This window comes from Phodopus roborovskii, unplaced genomic scaffold (genome assembly GCF_943737965.1).
Source record: "Phodopus roborovskii unplaced genomic scaffold, PHOROB, whole genome shotgun sequence".
NCBI classification, from domain to species: Eukaryota; Metazoa; Chordata; class Mammalia; order Rodentia; family Cricetidae; genus Phodopus; species Phodopus roborovskii.
The window spans coordinates 376,909-397,194 of NW_026126962.1; the positions used below are offsets into that span (position 1 = coordinate 376,909).

At 45.7% G+C, this 20,286-nt stretch overlaps 1 protein-coding gene across 1 annotated transcript in view; it reads right to left on the reverse strand.

The window, feature by feature from the left end:
• Nucleotides 1–20,286, reverse strand: part of Add2 (adducin 2) — an 80,772-nt gene that overhangs the window by 26,210 nt on the left and 34,276 nt on the right. The window contains exons 2-6 of the mRNA XM_051175018.1: nt 10,406–10,504; nt 8,214–8,430; nt 6,381–6,519; nt 550–701; nt 55–135 (exon numbers count right to left, since the gene is read on the reverse strand). Of these exons, the coding sequence (XP_051030975.1) occupies nt 55–135; nt 550–701; nt 6,381–6,519; nt 8,214–8,396 (555 nt within the window). The 5' untranslated portion in view covers nt 8,397–8,430; nt 10,406–10,504. The remainder of the gene's footprint in view (nt 1–54; nt 136–549; nt 702–6,380; nt 6,520–8,213; nt 8,431–10,405; nt 10,505–20,286) is intronic.

The following is a 20,286-nucleotide window of genomic DNA, read 5'->3' on the forward strand; positions in this document are numbered from 1 at the left end:
ATGGCTACTGTCATCTTATTTAGGATCAGTACTGAGATGCTGGCCCATACTTACCAGGCTAGATGCTGTGACCTCACTGCAGGAGACCCCCTTGGGACTGATCAGGAAGTGGTCCTGCTCCTTGCTCACTCTCATCTGGGGGAAGACAGATAAGAAACTTAGGGCCAAGCATGGAAAAAGAAGAGATGCTTCCAGGGACACTGTTTAAATCCATGTCTCCCCAAACTCATTGCACCAAGGCTTTTTCCAGGAAACCTCCACTGAGAGATGAAGAGGTTTGGTCTTTATTTAAGCTGTGGAAATGGAGCCTCCAGAGGAATCTCCCAAAAATTAGGACAGCCCTGGATACAGGAGCTGGTTCCCATTTGAAGAGATACCCACCGGGCAGTTTAGTCTGTTTATCATAAAGGTTAGCAATCATGGAAGAGGTGAGTGGATTTTAACCAAGAGCCCCTAACAGCGCTTGACCACGCTGAGGGCCAGGGGTCTTCCTTTCAGGTTTTGTGGGGAAAGGGGGATGGGGATGGGCATAGGGTGCCTGCTGCTTACCGTGACATAGGTGTCGCTGAGCTGCGCCCAGCCATAGAGATCCAGGAGGCGGTAGACACTGCTGATCTTGCACCGCATGAGCCTCTCCCCCTTGGCTAGGTTCAGGGAGTCAGCAGCGTGAAGGTCATTGATGGGTGTCATCATGGAGAAGTCTGCAGGGATGGGAGGTGACAGCATATCTCTCTGAAGACAGGAGTTCCTACCACACAGTTTGGCACTTGTCCCTTGCCCTTCTAGATCTTACTGACTGATGCTACCACTGTGCATAAAACACTCCCTGCCAGAGGACCACACAGCCCTCAACTCACACCTAGAGGAAGAGAGGTTGTAGAGTGGCCATTTGTGGCTTACAAAGTCCTCTACTCAGCCCAGTGAAACTGGTGTTACATTTGGAAGAGAGTCATGCCAAGAGCTGGGGACATAACTCAGGCAGTACAGTACTTGCCTGTCATCCACACATCTCTAGGTTTGATCCCTAGAACTATGTAAAATATGGTGATGCATATCTGTAATCTTGACATTCACTTTGGAGGCAGAGGGGGAAGGACAAGAAGTTCAAGATTATCCTATGCTACAGAGCAAGTTTAATATTAGCCTGGGCAACCTGAGACACTGTCTCAAGGAAATAAACAAACGAACAAAAACAATAACAAAACAAAGAAAAAACACAAAGCAATGTCAAGGTCCAAAGCCATGAACAAAATGTTCCTGGAATTTCAAGGCTGCCATAGGGGCACTGGGTAAGTGTAGAACAGTTTCTTAGTAGGGATATGCACAGATATGGCATTAGCTTTAGGGGAAAAGTTGCTGTTCAGGAGACTGTAACCATATTTTGAGTGACTCTGCAATAGAACTTATTCTGTGGCTTGGAAACAGGGCACATAGAAAACCACATCAGCTAGGAAGAAATGTCCTTGATTCCCCCCCACACCCATCATATTTGAGAGTCACAGACCCCAGCTAGGGATGGCTAGAGAGCAACAGTGTCTGGCAGTGTGCAGTGTGCATCTGTTTCTGTTAGGACAGGTGATCTGCAGCATATGGGCATGTGTTGCTTTTTTCTAGGAATTTGAGGGAAAGGCTAAGAGATTTGGAAATGGGCCCACAGGGGTTAGAAGTCTTGTTCCCAGATCACCCCAGATGTAGGAACTGATGGCCAGTATGCCACCTTAACCATGATAGTCACTGCCTGTGAGTTTCAGGAGAACAGAGAAGGCATACAAGTTAAGGGGCTGGAGAAATCAGCTGTTGAAAGCACACTGCTCTTGTAGGGACCAAAGCTCAGTTCCTGGCACCTATGTCAAGTATATATACATACACATACACACACACACACACACACACACACACACACACACACACACACACACACCACATTTTCTTTTTAAAAATGCACTGGATAAATAAAAATTTTAAAAGTCATATTACTGTTATCAAACTGGAAGTTGGAAAAATAATCTTTTGTTGGATAAAGACAGCCATTTTCAGGTCATTTTATATGTTATATGTTACATGTTATAAAACCTTATACAGTGAAGTTATAGCGACAGTGGATGTTTATACTCTTGAGTGTTATTTTGTCAAGATTGGTTGGGTATGGTGGCAAAGTACTGTAATTCTGCACTCAGAATATTGAGATGGGAGAATCAAGGCCAGCCTGGGCTACCTGATGAGACCCGAACAAACAAAACATGAAGCAAAACACATCCTTAGTACAAGAAGAAATGAACAATAATGAAATGGATGGGCCAATTTTCATTTTTGAAAAAAGCTAATGAAAATGGCAACATAGACTAACTAGAGTGTCCTGGAGATTGCCCTTAACCATAGATCATTTAAAACTAATTATATTAGGTTGCAAAAAAGCTCTCACTAAATCCTTAACATGGAACTTAAGCAGGACATGTTTTCTAATTCAATGAAACCTGACATTAACAGATCTATAGAAGGACAAGCACTTGGTTGTTTAGCAATGAGGAAAGACAACTCATGAAATAAAAATCAGATTAACTGGGACTGCTGCTCACTGTGTGCGTGACATGTGTGCAGCCACAATACAGTGCCCCCACTATCAGACAGAAGCAGGACCAAAGCAGCAGCACAAATTGTCCATTGCATGAGACAAAACTATGCTCAGAAGGTCATAGCCTCAAGTGTCTGCAGCACTGATTTAAATATGGAAGATATCAAAGAAAGGACAAAAGCACCCATAGAAAAGGTTAGCTCGTCTGACATATCTAGAAGAGGAAATCTTATTTGGAGAATTGTGTCTAACAGACTGGCCCACAGGCAAGGCTCTTGAACATTTTATTGCCTAACAATTGATGTGGGAGGGCCCATCTCATTGTGGGTGGTACCATCCCTAGGATGGTGGTGCTGAGTTGTATAAGAAAGCAGGCTGAGCAAGTCATGGAGAGCAAGCCAGTAAGCAGCACCCCTTCATGGCCTCTGCTTTAGTTCCTGCCTCCAGGTTCCTGCCCCACTTGAGTTCCTGCCTTGACTTCTATCAACAATGAACTAACATGTAAGTCAGATAAAGCCTCTCCTCTCCAATGCTTTTGGTTACAGTGTTTATCACAGCAAGAGAAAAGAAACTAGGACAGAAATGTTACGGAAAACCAAAGTGTGCCAGATGTGGTAATGTGTCAGGTGTGGTAATGCCCACACCTGTAATCCCAGTATGTGTGAGGTGAAGATAAGAGGACTGAAAGCTCTTGTCCAGTCAGAACTACATGACTACACTCTGCCCTCCCTCTCCTTCCACACAAGGCTGGGGCATAGCTTGGTGCAGTGCTTGTCTAGAGTGTACAAAGTTCTTGTTTTGATCTCTGTTGCTGGAAAAGAAATTAGAAATCAGGAAAACTTTTAGGACCAATAAATAATTCCAAGAATTTGTGTATAAGATCTGTGAGTAAACAAATGTGAGTTGCTCATTAAGGCAAATTGAGAACACACTGAAGCAGAAGCCAGCCAGGTGCCATCTCTTGGTTTTAAAGATAATCTATTGAAATAGATAATTTCATACAAAATATATGACCAAAATCTAATGACACAGAAGCAAAATAAAAATTTAAAGCTCCAGATGAAACTGATGGTGGTAAATGTCAAGAATATTTGAAAATGTCACAGCTCTGGATGATTTTGCAAGTGAGCTGCAAACCTTCAAGGGAGATGTTCCTGCCTTGTTTAAACTCCAGCAGGGAAGGAGAGAGGTGGAGTCTTCCTGGTTTGTGTTATAAAAGTCATGGCTGAATGCCCTGGAAATGGACTGCTCAACCTCACATGAGAATATGTGTGCACAAATCCTTAACAGAACACACAAACAGTTGCACACAAACAGAAGGACATCTGCTTTGTCATTACAACCCATGTTAAAAAAAAAAAAAGCCAAGTTTGTTGGGACACATTTGTAATCCCAGTATTGGGGAGGTGGAAACAGGGGGCCCACTAGGGCTGCCAGCCTAACTGACTTAGAAAGTTCCAAGCCAGTGAGAGACCCTGTCTCAAAAGATGTGGTGAACTACTCCCGAGGATCAAACCTTAAGGTTGAACTTTAGTCCCCCCCACCCCACACACAGGACTACAGATGACTTACTTCACATATTTCAAAAGAGCCCAGTATTCAGAGATATGTCACTATAACTCATTGGGACGATTGCTTAAGGGGGAAAAAAAGGAATCAATGCCCCAAATGCATCTTATAAAACTCAAAATCTATTTATGAGAAAGAGTCATGATGAGCTAGTTGTAAAAGACATTTTCTCAACATGATAAAGAATAATGATCTCAAACTTTGTGGTTAAAGAATTCCATTAATGTCAGATGCAAGACAAGGAAGACCATTCTCTAAATTATTAAACATCATTCTAAATTATTAAACATCCTGAGGGAATAAAACCAGAAAAAAAAAAAATAAAGCCAAGGGCAAAATACCCGGTAGATGGAGGCAAATGACAATGTTTGCAGATTATTTGATTTTCTATATATTAAATGCAAGGTCAGTTAGATGGCTCAGTGGATAACAGTGCTTGCCACCAAGGACCTCACATGGTAGGAGAAAACCAACTCCTGTGGGTGGGCCTCTGACCTCCATACTCATGCTATGGTATATACATACTCACACACATACACATGTTTGTATATATACACACACACACACACAAATAAAAGAATAACATGTTTTTCAAACACAAGAGAATATGTATGTATACATTTGAGAAAAAAATGAATAAAGATTCATTTACGACAATGAAATTATATATTATGGGCTTAAGATAGTCAGATTACATAGAAATAACCAGTAACCCTTGCTGGTTGATATGAAGAACTAGCAGATTCTAAATCAATTCTTAAAAATATTTTTAAATTATATCCCACATACTAGGTACAGTATTCTAATAACCAACCATACACATTTCTAAACTATATTCTAAACTAAAAATCCCAATGCAATCCCAACCAAAATCCCCAAAGAATTATTTTAAGTTATAGAAAAATAGAGCTTGACATAATAACAACTCCAAAATTGCTTTATAGAATAAATTTGTACAAGAGGTTAAAATAAATTGGTGACTAACTCCAACCCTTTGTCATATTGTCTAGGCACATGGCCACAGGCAGAAGGCACAAAGGAAAACAACAGAGGGCTCTCTTCATTCTGTAAGAAAACATTCTACAATATGAAAAATTCTGTGAACAAAGTTAAAAAGCAAAGGAGAAACTGAAAAAATAGCTAATGTATTTGACATGTCATAGGGAAGTAGCATTAATTTATAAAGATCAGGAAACTTATACAAAATAAGTAATAGGAAAGCTGGCAAAGTATGAGAATAAACATTTTACTATAAAAAACGATGAAGCTTTAGATACAGCCTGTCTCGAGGGAAAGGAAATGACAACTAACAGTCTAAGACCAGGTACAGGAAGGCGATGTTGAGAACAGGGTTAGCACAATCTCTTTCTCTAGGATGGCAAAGGAACACAATCTGCATTATGCATAATGTATTCAAGCACATATTTGCATTCCTCTAGCAATTCTCACAATTTATCTTCAGAAGACAGCTCAGCTATTTCATCATTTTTCTCATTATAATTTATTTTTAAAAGACAATTGTGCATACAGTATCAAATTTATTTACCAGGACGTTTACCACACTGTAGTTCATAACATCAAAAAGCTGAACACAATCTAAAAGTCTAATGGAGCAATTAATTCAATGGCATATAACCACAAAAATCATATGGCAGAACCATATTTTTAAAGCAGATTTTTAGTTGATATGCCATTAAAATTATATGTGTAATGTATTCTTGCTTTCAATAAGCTACCTATATTAAAAGAAAAAAGTTGGAAAGACACATCAAAATAGTGCTGATAGTGATTTTGGAGTTCTTAGAACTCAGGAGTGGGCTTTGGCTTCTCTTTCTTTAATGTTTTCCTTAGCTCCAGCCATCACCCTACATGTCTGAGTCATATGGAATGAGGGCAGCTTCCAGGCTGTGGGTGAGCTGCATATTCCAGGAAGAGAGGCCCCACATAGCCATAGCATCTCTCACAGCTCAATAGCTACTATCCTGGCTGGTGTCCTGATTCCCCTCTTCTCTTCTCATCCCCTGAAGTCACCTCCACCCTTCCCATCCCTGCTATCACTGACAATGTGGGTCTTTAATTCACAACATCAGAAGCAGAGCCAGGCATCTCTCTACCCAGGCCTGATAATGCAACTGCAGCTTGGCCATTGCCTAGCAACCAAGCTGCTCCTGGTGCTTCCTCCTCCTTTCCCTCCCTCCTTCCTCCTCTGCTCCTGGCAGACACCCAGACAACCACATACTCATGGAAGAAGCTGGGAAGACTGCTTGGGAGGTGCTGGCCATGAAGTCCGCGATCTGCCTTAGTGCCCAGATGTTGGAGGAATTGTTGCCCTTCTTCATCTGCTCCTGGATGAGACCTTCCAGCTCCTCCCTGAAAGACTGCAGCAGATCGAAGGGCTGGTGCCCAGTCCTCATGGAGAGCTGATGGCCCACAGGTCCCCACAGGAGGCTGAGACCCCACAGGTCTTTAGGGATTGGTGCCAGGCTCCTCATGGGACGGAGGACCCTACAGATCCCCAGGAGCTGAGAGCACAGCAAGCCAGGAGGAGCTACTCCCTGATCTCTGCACAGGGGATGATCTCCACCCTTCCCCCATAGCTCCTCAGAGGAGGACAGTTCCTGCAACTCTCCAGGGAGCTGGTCGTCCAGCTCTTCAGGAAGGGCCAAAGACCCTGAAAGTTACCCAGATGTGGGTTCACTAGGGCCTCAGGTCCCTCCTCAGATTGCTGTATAGGTTTTAAGAAGACTCTGGGGGTGGACCTGGGTACCCATTTTCTGTAGGGGTAGACCAGATTCCAGCTCCCTTCTGTATGAGTGTTGGTCAAGGCCATACCAGGCAGAGTAGGACTTCACGTTTAGATAGAATGAACTGAATGAGAAAGTATGCCACCCTCCCTTCTTCACTAGCACATCTAGGACTCTTCTCACATGTCTCAATTTCTCTGTATCCTTAGTGATTGAATAGGAGGAGATGGGGAAGGACCAGAGGTCTTCTGCAGCAGCTTCCACTCTGAAGAACTACGCTAAGCTCAGGTTTCAGCCCACTACACTGTGGTAGGAGGAAGCATGGAAGGGATAAGGATAGGCAGCTATATGAGACTGAGGGTCCCCATATTCTGCCTCACCCACTAACGATGGCTGGTGCTGCTCTGTCACCCCTCCTGGTGACTCTTTGCATGTCTGGGGGCTGTCTTACTCCAAGGCCTTTAAGAACCTGATGTCTTCCTCCAGGCTCCTGACATAACATCACAAAGACTCTAGACTCATTCCTTCCCACTCCTCAAAGCAGTCTGTGCTCCTGGCCTAGGCCCTCCCCCTGTATATCTAGTCTGAGAGAGTATCCCTCCATAGGGAATGGACTCCATTCATGCACTAGGGATAAATAATTGGGGGCCATGTTTCAAAAGGCCCTAGAGAAGTCTGCTTCCTCCCTGGACTTCCCATCCTGTGTCCTGCATAGCCTCAAGCACCATCCTCCTACTCCTCCCACCACCCTCCCCTGCTCTTCTTTCCTATCCAAAGGCCAGCAGCACTCTTACTCATCAGCCATCAATCTTTTCCGTGTACTGCCTACCTGGGGAATGAGCTCTGAGGCTGGTACCAATCCACCCAGTTCTGTAGACTCGGGGTATCTAGGTCAGGTTGACTCCTGTCTCATTGCTCCTCTTAACTCCCTTCCTGGCTAGACATTCAAACTCTACTTGCCCTACAGTGAGCAGAATACTCCATGCTACTCAGCAGAGGGTACCCTAGGCCAACCCCATGGTGATCCATTCTTCAGTTTAGGTAGTCCTATCTGTTGACTGTTGCAGGAAAGGAGAACTGGAAACCGAAACTCAGATGTGGCATAGTAAACTGGGGCAAGGGTCTTATCTCTGCCACTTTCTGAACCAGAATGTATGCACTCCCCCAGGCTTGTCCTTGACCAGTGGTTAAGGAGGTAATCAAACGCCCACATGGCCAAGCCCATCTCATCCAGCAAGCCTAAACTATCAAGACCCTGGATGAGGGAAGAGGAGCCACCGGTCTTTCGGGTCCCTGGGAAACCAGCCCTCCCCATCCTGCCCACTCACAGGGCTCTGCAGGATCATGGTAACCCTTTTCTTCTGCTCCATCAGGTTGAAGTCCTGCCGCAGGTCAGCTGCACGGTTGCGAAGGCGCAGGTATTCAGGGTCATCCTCAGAGAACCGGTCAAAGTAGTGCTGTCCTTGAGAGGGTGGTGGTGAGGCTGCCTCAGGGACCGTGTCCTCGCTCATGGTCCTGCTAGGGCGTCAATCCACTCCTGGAACCCTGTAGCAGGACAGATGAGCACACACAAGCTGTGTTCCTAGTGGCCAACTGCTTGCCGTGGCAAAGGGTGGTGTGATTCACCATGCCCTGTAGCTACTTGCCTCCTGGGATGATGACCCATAGAGGCTGCTAATACACCAACAGGTGCTGTGCAAATAAGGGTCCAGCTTAACTGGTTACACAGGAGTGTTAGAGGAGACATCCTGGGTGGAGTGGAAACATAGCCTGTAAACTTTTCTGAGTCTTTCTGTGTTGAGTCCCTACAGAGTAGAGCAGAAGCTGCACCGATACCCATGCACTTTGGTAAAAGGCCAACCTTATTGTAGTGGGCTGGAGTGTAGTACATAGTGAAAAGTAATGGATCCACATAGAAGAGACAGGAGGATATGGATGTCCTGAGACAGGTAATTTCCTGCCTCCCCAGCCCTAGAAGCCAGCACCGAACACTGTGCCTCCATTATTCCCCCATTCAGCTCATCCTTGGACATTGGGGGTATGAGGAAATGGGAAGACAGGAACAGAGAACATACCATCCAAGCTATGAAGATATGTGGGGTAGCAGATTCTCTGGGCTGTGGCCAGAAGTTCTCCTATGGGTCCTTCCCACTCAGCTGACATTACTCTACCTGGTACCACTGTAGAAAGCCATTCTCCATGGAACTTTAAAAGCCTTGAGGCTGTGGGCATTTTAAAAGTAGAAGCAAGCACGTCTGCCCCATTAATACCCTGGTATGACCATGGACATACCTACACCCTAACACACATCCTCCTAGAACTCTGTCTAGGCCACCAGTTCCAGAAGCACACCACTTTCTGCTTCCCTGGGCCTGGAGTACTGTGGCCCAGCACAGCTGGTCTTGAGCTCTACTTTGGTCCCTTCTGCCTAGCAGAAAGATACGTGTCCTCCCATCTCCACTGCTGAGCAGCTGCCTGCTCTCTGGCCATCTTCCCTGCTCAGAGTGTACCCATGGTTCCAGATGTGCTCCCATGAGGATGGCTCTAACTCTGTCTCCAGGGATTCTGTGAAGTGAGATACCCCTTCTGCAACTCCCTTCCCCAGTGGTGGTGGTGATCAGTTACCTGAAGATGGCTTAGTGGGTAAAGGTAGCAACACTGAAACAAAACCATCTGGGTTCAAATCTCAGCAATGCCATTTAGAAATGTGTAGTCCTTGACCAGGTCATATAACCACTTTGCATCAGTTAAGGGATAATAAAGTTTGGTATGTGAATATTTAAGATAGGCAACTGTGATCATATCTTTGTCTATAGTCCTACTAGGTGCCTCTGAGGGGGTGTGGTCTTCTTCCATTAGGAACTTCACGAGGAAAGGCAGTGATTCATCAGTAAGCAGGTGCACTCTAAACAGGTATAATGATGTGTTTTAGCAGAAGGAACCAATTCGATTTTGAGCTCTATTAGCACAGGGACATAGAAAGGAAAATGATGCATCAACCCAGAGATCACTGGGCCAAGCTTCTGGATGCTGCCCCAGTTCCTGTAACAAGATTCAAAACTCCTTTGGAATTTGTCCAGTGTCCAAAAGAGGAGTTTTTGTTATCACTCATCATGAGCTGGAGTTTGTGCTTAAAAAAGGTGAGTGCTATGGGTGGGCCTCAGCTAGCTTCCAGGGAGAGTCTGCTCACCCAAAAGATCAGACATGGAACACAAGGAGAAGTTAAGGGGTTCTGCTCTACACTATAAACATGCACATATCCCCATTCTTTGTCCCTCTGACTCTCCCTTCCCCCCAGAGGTTGAGTTTTATTAAAAGACAAATGATCCATGCCTTTGCATTAAAGCTCCCTCTATAAGCTGGGCAGAGGGAGACTGTAGACACTCAGATTTTCATGGTGGCATGAGAGGATGTCCCACCAGTAGAAGCAGCTGATAAGGGAGGAGGGGCCACATGAGTATCTGAACCATCACCCTCAGTTAGCTTCCACCATGGCCTTCAAAGGACACCAAGCACTTACCAGTGGGTTGAATCAGGCCTGTCCAATGTCTGTCTTCAGTACCAGGTCTTCACAACTAGGAAAGCTGGCACAGCCACACGTCACACAGCCAGGTTGAAACTGCCAACAAAAGGACAGACATCAGATCCTTGACCATTGTCAGCTGCATCTGTTATCACCCCATGTTGTTGTGTCATATGTTGGGGGCTACGTTTTTTTGCGGCTGCAGTTGGAACCAGCCAATCAGTCCCAGGTCTGCTCTTGATTGGGGGTGTGTAGATAAGGGAAAGGATACCTATAGGTGATAAAGGGAAGACAGAGACATAGGAGGACAGATTCAGTCCATACTGAATGCATCCCAGTTTATTTATACACCAACTTAAGTAATCAACCAAAGATGGGGACAACAACAGAAGACTTCTATTATTATGTATAAAGGGCAAATAGCAATTACTTCCCTTAATCCTAAAGACATTCTGTAGCTGCTGGTACTACTTTGCCTTCAGGTACTCCATAGCCTTCAGGATGAGGGTAAAACAGTCTGGGCCTAAGTCTATTGTTATTTAGATAGAAGCCATTCACCACCAAGACCCAGGCATCCTGTAGCAGTTAAACTAATGTCTTAGAGACAATAGGAGAGAGTTAAGCTCTCTGAACTCATGGCATGATGGAATGGACTTCCATATACCAATCCCAACCAGCCATCTCATCACCACTAAGGCTTTTCACCTGCCTTGCCCACAGATGATAGGACCCCCTTAAAAATGATATGGAAATAAGTATATAAATGCTAAGCACGAGTATCAACAAGTTAAGAAGGCTCCCAACACCTTTAGAACTGGACTTGAACTTCCTTTAAAACTCCGTTTTCTGGGTGCAGGCTGAGGAAGGAGGGAGGAAAGGAAGGAGGCAAGGAGGGCAGGGAAGAAGGAAGGGAGGAAGGAAGGTCTAAGGTGGAGGAGAAGAAGAGAAAGACAGGAGGAGGAAGGGGGAGATAGGAGAAAGAGGAGGAGGGGGGATAAGGAAGTCAGGGAGAGAAGAAAGAGAAGAGGTAAGAAAGGAGGGGAAGAGGCAGAGGGAAGGGAGGAAGAAGGAAGAGCAGGCAGCCATTACAGTTGCTCTGAGAGTGGGAGAAGCAGAATATAGTGCCAGGGGATAAGACTATGGCCCAAGACCTCCCAAAATGCTTTACTAACAGCCACTGGGCTTACAGGTACTGGGGTGAGGAATCTGAGGATCACTCCCCAGAGACAGAAACAGTCTGAAGGATATCACACCCCAGGAAAGTGGGATCATCTAGGATTGGAAATAACTTCACATAGAATGCAAAGAAGGAATGGACCCAGTTGAATCATCTAAAGGGGAAACCTGCTGACAACTGACACTCCTGCAAAAACTCTGGGCCAAAGATCCTCAAAGATCTGTGTGTGTGTGTGTGTGTGTGTGTGTGTGTGTGTGTAGCCGAGAGCTCTTTTTACCTGGATGTCTTGTTGCCTGGAGACTTCCAGGTGTTTGGCTGTCTCACCTAGGGCCAACCTCCCCTGTATGCCCCACCTAAAGCTATGGCTTGACTCTGCTCCTTCCTTGTCCTGATGCTGGAGAAGGAGCCATCTGGGGCTTGGCCCCTCAGTGAGGAGTCAGGAAGAATGGATTTGGGGGGGTGCATATGCCTGTGCTCCCCTAGACAGCTCCCTCTGCAGCCCAGCCAGTGGGATTAGAGCTTTACATCTCAGTACCCTACAGTCTTCAAAGGACAGCCATGAGGCTCAGGGATTGGAAATGCTTCCAAAGGCCAGGCACCATGTTTAGTATGCCTGTCACTGGCTGGTGACCACTTAACGGTGACTTTATTTATTATTTTAGCTATAGAAGTGTCATAGCCACTATTGTGCCCTCTGGAGCCTTTTCTTCATTACTGATCTCATGATGGAACTGCTAACACCCTTGATGCCCTCCCTAAGAATTAGTCCTGCCTCAGAGATCAGAACTCAGTAAGACTTGAATTTCTGGAATCTGATCACTGTCTTATGTACAGTAAAGAATTCACCCCAGAAGTGATGAGGAGGTAGACATCTGTCTCCCCAGTCTCAGTACTCTAGAGCCCTGTGCCTGAAGTCATGGTTTCACCTCTGACTGAAGTAAAATAGCTGAGTTCTCACTCAGTGACAACTCTGCTTAAGCACAGACTGCAGAGTCAGGCTGCACTAGGCTGGAACAGGCAGGAGATCAGCATAGATTAAGGATGGCTTTGCATTGGTCAGAGCACTCCCAGCAGCACCAGCTCCTGTGGCTTCCTGATACATGCCTCAAGAGGTCCCCTGACTCAGCTGGGATTTCTATTGCTGTGATAAATACCATGTCCAAAAGCAACCAAGGGAAGTCAGGGCAGGAACTCAAGGCAGGAGTCTGGAAGCAGGAACTGACACAGAGGCCATGGAGGAATACTGCTTAGTAGCTTGCTTTTGTGGCTTGCTCAGCCTGATATCTTATACAATCCAGGACAACCTGCCCAGGGCTGGCAATGCCTACAGTGGGCTGTGCCCTCCCACATCAATCATTAATCAAGAAAATGCTCTATAAACATGACTGCAGGCAATCTGGATGGAGGTATTTTTTTTCAATTAACAGCCGGTCTTAGCAAATGACTCTAGCTTGTGTTCAGCAGACATAGAACTAACCAAGACACCTCTACATCTAGCTTCCAGTCCCCAGAGAGCTGGGAAGCAAAGAGTAAAGTGGACTACAGAGTTCAAGTTATGGAGAAGAGGTACTTGATACACTGACACTGTTAGGTGACTTAGCTGAAACACATGGCACCCCAAGGCCACCCACACTTGATATGTCACCAAGCTGGGTTGTAAGGCATGAAGGGTCTCTCACAATTTATGCTTGCCCAAGAGAAGGGGTACTCAGGCACAAAAATTCTAAAGGACCTTTTCCACCCATACATTCCATTGTCATCTTAATATCACCTGCCCAATGTCCTGTGGCTCTGTCCAGTGCATACCATGGCCTCTCTGTGCCTGGCTGGGTCTACCTCTCTGTTCTAACCAGCCATTGTCACTAAATATACCAGAGAGGCAACCTTGACTCTTCCCTCTCCTTGCCCCATAGATTTTAGCACAGAGCTCTTCTAATGTTATGTCTCTTTGCCTCTGTCCCTCAATTGGAGGTGGCCTGTGTGACCCTTCCTGTCTCCTGACCACTGTCCAACTGGATGACAGTCAGTGCCCGAAAATTGCAACTTGGCCCCTGCCTGCCACGGTCCTGCTGAAAACCCAGCACCCTTTGACAGGGGCATCGAGCTGGCGTCTTTAATTCCTGCTCTTTTAGTCAAAACTTAGTCAAACTGAGATACTGTTACAAAAGTGGCAGGCATTCCCTTTTTTGACCAAGTATAAAACTATAATCATGAATTTGCTTCTTAAAACCAAATGCACACTCCTTCTGTGTTGAATTCAAACACATTGACCTCCACCAAGGAGCTGTGGTGTGTGTACTCATGTACACTCTTTATCTCTGTGTTTGTGTGTATCTCTCTCTCTCTCCCTCCCCCTCTCATCCCCTTAAGAGGCCACCTATCTAATGAGGTGGCAGTCAGAGTTTGTTCCAACCTCTATTCCCATCATGCTCTGAAGCTGCTCATAATTCTTGGGGACAGTGGGGTGTTCCAGGAACATCTTTTCCTCTTTACCTCCTCCTGACACTCAGGTCTTCTTTCTGGAGAATCTGTCCAATCTAGCTGTCACCCACTTTCACTTATTGTTTTCATTTGTCTTGCAACCCAACAGCAACAGCTATTCCCAGAGTTCCCTATTTTAGGTATAGCATAGGACTGGTGTAAAGAAGGTGCTGGATAAATGCTAACTGACTAAGCAAACATTTGACGAATGGTGCAGAGGGTGAGTTCAACAAAGCATCACCAGGTCCATCCAGGCCTCAGGCCCCAGAGACAAGGAAGGCCTAAGGGGAGTTTATAGCACACAGTGGAGAGACAGAATCCAGGCAGCTCCTTATAGAGAAAGGTGAAAGATACCCTAAGAACTAAGTGACAACCTTATAAATATTATGCTCTTGATGTACAGCCCAGGGGCTGGCCCCTCAGGCCAGTCTAAAACAGATTCTAGCAGATCTCCTGTCATATCAGTGGGGTATTTCTGGACCAGAACAGCCAGTCATAGGTTTGATACATACAGCCTAGTCATGAGCTGTCTTTGCCCCGCTGGTCACCACTGTCACAGGCTTAGCCTGAGAGCCCAGCCCTGCCCCTTCCTGGGTCATCTCTGAGCAGGACGGCCATAGGCACTTCCTAAAAGCCTCAGGCATGGTATCAGAACCACAATCACATAGTCTTTATCCTGCCAAACAAGCCCAAGTTCACATGCAACACTGACTCCAGGGGCTCCAGAAGCACTACACACACTACATCACAACCCACAGCCCTCTCATTTAACAAAATTCCCTTACCCCAGTTTTGTCTCCCATAGGACCCTTGCTATCTGTACATGAAGCCCTGGAGCCCTGGATGCCCCTCCCACTGTGGCCCATTCTTTGGATTCTTTGTCCACTACAGCTCAAGGATCCAGGAGGTTGGAGGCACAGCTGTGTTGCAAGTCACTACCAAGGGCATTTTCCTCCATGTCTCACCGAGAGCAAGTCCCAGTGGTCCCTGGAGGGTACATTGACTCCCTGAGGCTGAAAAGAACAAAGCAGAAACAGGGAAGAACAGCTAGGGGCCCACATAGCTAGACATTGCTAAAATCTAAATATTAAGCTCTATGCCTTAAGTAAGAGGTGGGTGACCATTTCCTGCCACTTCAGTGGTGTGTCTTCAGACCAGAACATACAGTCGCATACTTGGCACACAGAGCCTAAACAGCCATGAACTGCTTTCACCTTGTCCAGGTCAGTTATGGGCAAGGCAGCCACAGGCACTTGCTGCAAGCCTCACACATAGCATGAGAACCCACACTCACCTGTCCTCCATCCTTGTAGATTCCCACAAGTGGCAGAGGCAAATGCTGTGGCCTTGCTGCTGTTATTCAGCATAGATGTGAGCAGTTAGTTAAATAACAGACTGAGCCACACCCTGCCTGCCATGTTCAGATAAAGGCAGGATCATGGGGGACACTTATCACCCTCATACCACTCCATTCCATTCTTCTATGTTCCACCTCATATAATAACCACCATGTGTAGTGAGATAGTTCTATTTACCGCGATAACCATGATCATTTAGGGCCAAAGTTCTTTAAAAAGAAGAAAAGAAGGAGGAAGGAAAGATATGTAAAATTTGACATTGGTCTCCTTGAAACCCTGCTTATTGAAAGAAGTTCTGCCTGCCTTAGGTGCACCCAAGTACTGATTTCTGGGTACTCCTGATGTATGCTCTTCTAGAGCAGCCCAGGGGAATGTTAAACACTTCTGGCTAAGAGCCTCACAGTGAAGGGGCTTGTAGATAAGTTTCCCATCCACCTGCTGCTGTGAATGACAGCCATGGGGCTGGACTCACTTTGCTTCTTCTCACTGTGTAGCAATGGGACTGGATGGGAGCTTCAGAGGTCAGGGGTGAGCAGGAACTGGAACTGGACACCAGAGCAAGACACCTGAGAGAGAGACATCTGCCAGCCATGCATATTAACACAGAGAAATGCAGACACATGTATGCAGACATGTAGTCAACTGTTCATCTCAATATAGGGCTTGGAAATGAAGGCCAGGTCTGACCTGAAACAGACATTGTTCAGTGCTTCTAGAGATAAGAGTACTTTGGGTTCACATTTATGAGAATCAAGGTCTTGACTTAGATTTTAATGACATATTACTCAGTGCACAGAACTGGGAAACCCAGCAGCTGCTCAGGCTGGGCCAGGCCTTTTCCCTAGCCCTACAAGGAAGAACAGTATCTTGATTTACCAGGCAGAGAACTGAGGCCTTAGGAACCTAAGTGAGTAGATTTAGGGCTCTGTATCTATGATCAAAGCCCCAAGCATTCAGGCTGGCAAGGAGAGTCTGATCCTGACCCTGGCAAACAGGCTCAGAACTGAGCTGGATTCAGCTCAGGAAGAAGTGGACATTAGAGGAGGCAGAGATCAGGGAGGCACCTCTAGTACTCACTTTGACAAGGTGGGCTGCAGGGCTAGCAGGTGTCCATAGACCACCCAAGCATACTACTTTGACTGCTAGGGCCTTAAGGTAGATGGAATCACCTCTGGGCTCTGCTGGACCTGAACTCAAAGATAGTCCTCTCATAAATACCTGCCATGTTCCAGGCCCTGCCCAACTGATAGAGATGTGAATAGCAGAATCCCCAATCCCTGCCCTCAAAAGGCATTCTCAGGGGGTGGAGGCCCCTGAATCTTTAATGGTGTGGAAGCTAACAGTTCTCAGCATGGAAGCTGTGCAGTTCCCAACAATGAGGCTCCGACACTGGGCTTTAACACATGCACAATAGGTACCTCTGCTGCTGATCCCCAAACCAAGTGACTTTCATGCCTTCATGAGGGGGAAGAGGGACTTGTAGGAAGCTCTGGGTTTGCAGAGACTGGGAAGAACTAGCAGACTGGCTAGGCCTGGCTTTCCACCCACAATCCCTCCAGGGAAAAGGTCTGTTACCTTGGAACTATGCAGATAACTATAGAGGCTGATTTTTCTATGAGTCACCATTTCTCACCTCTGCTGTCTGGCAATCCACCCAGGCCCTTTGTATCCAGGCATGAGTGCTAAAGCCCAGGGAAGTACACCTTAAAAGCTCAACCCGACCAACTGCAAACATCACAATTTTCTCATGTTTGGCCCAAGGTGACAGTCTCATGTCCCTCCTGCGGTCAGCCAAGGGCTCTAGGGAGCAACCACCTATGATGTCTTCTGCCATTAACACAGCAAACACCCCTGGCCACCAGAGGTGGAAATAAGCACCCTTTTAATGCATAAAGGTCAAACTTGTTGAGTTTTGTTTTTATTAGGGTGTGTGGATGGGTGGTGTTTTCACCAATTGGGCACAAGGGAAAATCGTATAAACACCTTTAAGAGGTGAGAGGTTTTATGATCATGGGGGTGTATTCTTAAAGAGGATTATGAGATGGCAGGCACATCCTCTTGTTTACACCCACCTATGAGGTGAACAGTCTCCTTTGTGAGGGGCTCACACCCTTGGTATCCATATGTGGGGTCTCTGCCCTTATTTGTCCTCTCCCTGGTTGTGGCTCTGATACTTCCCTTGCCATCTCACTGCTCCTCAAAACACTTTTGTTTTTCCTTTACCATTTCAGATAAGGTGAAATCAATCTCCCAAGACAACCTTGAGGGATAACTTCTATCAAACATTATCAGGAAGCCACAAGCCTTCTGGGAATGAGTGTGATGTTCACATGATTATCTCAACCTCTCACCCCTCAGAACAATTTCTACTCTAACAGGACCACAACAATTACTTCATAACCAATCTACTTTGGATTAGAGACTTAAAGCACAAGTATGTAGGAAGCTAGCCCATCCCACTCCTAGCTTGAAAACTTCAATTCATCTGAGTTCATTTGTAGTGATGGGGAGGGGGGGGTGAGCTCCTAATAGCAGACTCAAGGGGATAAATAATCATTTGAAGCCACAAATCTTAAAATATGATCTTCCATCTTAACTTCTCAAGAGGCCATAAAATTACTGATATGGTAAAAGAGGTCAATATAGGGAGAACAAGTGACAGATACTGTGATTCAAGTCAGTCTCACTCTCAGGACAGCTCTTGTTTGGGAAAATGACACAGGAGATGAGTTGCACAGACCAGCACAGATGCTAGTTTCAGAAGCAGGGGTTGGAGGTAGGGTGTAGGGAGGCACCAAATCTGGCATTAGGGTAAGCTGTAAAAATAACCATCAGCACCACCATGTTCATCTAAAGAGGAAACACCCTCGGCTATAAACTACTGTTGGTTAGAAGACACATCCCAGTTTCTGAGATTATTTAAATGAGGGGAAGTGTGTCTTAGAAGAGATAAAGCATGGGACCCAAGTTATAAGTCAGTGTTGCTGGAGTTAAAGCATTTGTTTTCAAAGAATGAAGACCAAAGTTCAGACTCCCAGATCCCATCAGATGTGTGTTTGTGGGGGTGGACATCCACGGGTAATTAAAGCCTTTGAAGGCAGAGACAGGATCTCCAGAGCAAGCCAGCTATCAAGATGAGCCTTACCAGTGAGCTCTACTTTTAGCTAAGAGATCCTGTTTCAGTAAATGAGATGGAAGAACAATTAAGAATAGTTTCCAACATCAACCTTGGATGTCTGAGCATGCCCACACATACCTATACATGTGCAAACACACACACACACACACACACACACACACACACCAAATTAGTGTCATCGTATTCCCATGGTAGGGAGCATGTCATTACCAGGTGAAGAAATTAAGAAATGTCAAAAGAGAAACAGCCCAGGAGGGCTTGAGCAACCTTACAAGCATGCATGGGTACCTATCAGTGTCTGTTTCTGCCCAATACTGTATCCTGAGATTAAGGACATGGGCAGGCTTAATGTCCCAGCTCCCACGCAGGTTTTGCTTGTCTGTTTTCTGATGAGAAAGCCACTTCCTCTTCTATGAAACAGTAGCACAAAGTCACAGGTGAGGAGAGCCTAGTGTGAGATGAAAGAGGAGACCTACTTACCACCCAAGCTCTGATTTGCTGAGCTGACCAACACAAAAGGGGAAAAGGGGATAGAGATTGAGCTCCCTGGAATGTATAGGGCCCTGAGTTTGATCCCCCCTCCTCTCTCTCTGTATGTCTTCCTCTCTCTCTCTCTCTCTCTCTCTCTCTCACACACACACACACACACACACACACACACACACACACACACACACGAGGGGCAGGATTGGGAGGCGAGGGGAGATCAGCATATAGTAGATGTTCTTTCAGGGCCAGTTAATATCCCATTTTCCTCTGGGATTCATTTCAGGCCTTCATATTCCCAACTTTGGGGGAAGAACAAAGAAAATGAAGAGCACTGGAGGGCAGTAAACAATTCTAAAGTATTCCAAACTGTCTTTCTTCAGGACAACCCAGATGCTGGGTCTACCCATCAGCATCAGTGGGACCATCCTGAAGATACTCTTCACATTGTCTTTTACTGTGAGACTGTTGAAATGATGGTCCTGAAGAAACATCCATTTCCCAAGGAACCTCGTGTTGAGAGAAGGAAAAGGTTGGATGAAACCAGCTAGAGGTACACAGTGCCTATAACTTGTCAGGCCACTTTATAGGAGAAACTGAGGCAGAGACAATGATGGGTTACTTAAGCAATAGATTACAACTTGTCCAAGGCTGATGGCTTACCGAGGCCAAGTTAGGGCTGCTAGGGCCTAGGTTCTGACCCTAATAACCACGGAAATAATAGCTAAGCTCAGTAATGAATCTTCTCTCTCTCTCTCTGATGTGTGGAGACCAGAGGACAACTTGAGTCGAAGAGTCAGTCCTTTCTTTCTACCATGTGGACTCTGAGGGTCAAATACTTGGTGGCAAATATTTTTTTTTTATCCACTGAGACATTTCACTGACACAAATGGCTCTTTTCTCACCTCAGTTTCTTCGTTTGTATGCTATGTTAAATCATCCTTGGTGTAGCTTACTGACAATTTAACAATTGAAACTATAAAAAGAAATCACTGCCCAGACTCCTGTGCTAAGGACACAGATTTGGGGCTGCAGTGCATGTCAATGGTCTGTCGTGCTGTTGGCTGAAGGTCCCTTCCCCGAGTTAAGATTTAATTGCCATGGCAGTGGTATTAAGAGGCTTGACCTTCAGATTATTGAGTCAGGAGGACAAGATGCTCATGACTGGCTTAGATTAGGTCATAATCTCCAGAGCTGGCTCTTATCCAAAAGATGCATTAGGCTAACCTGTCTGCCT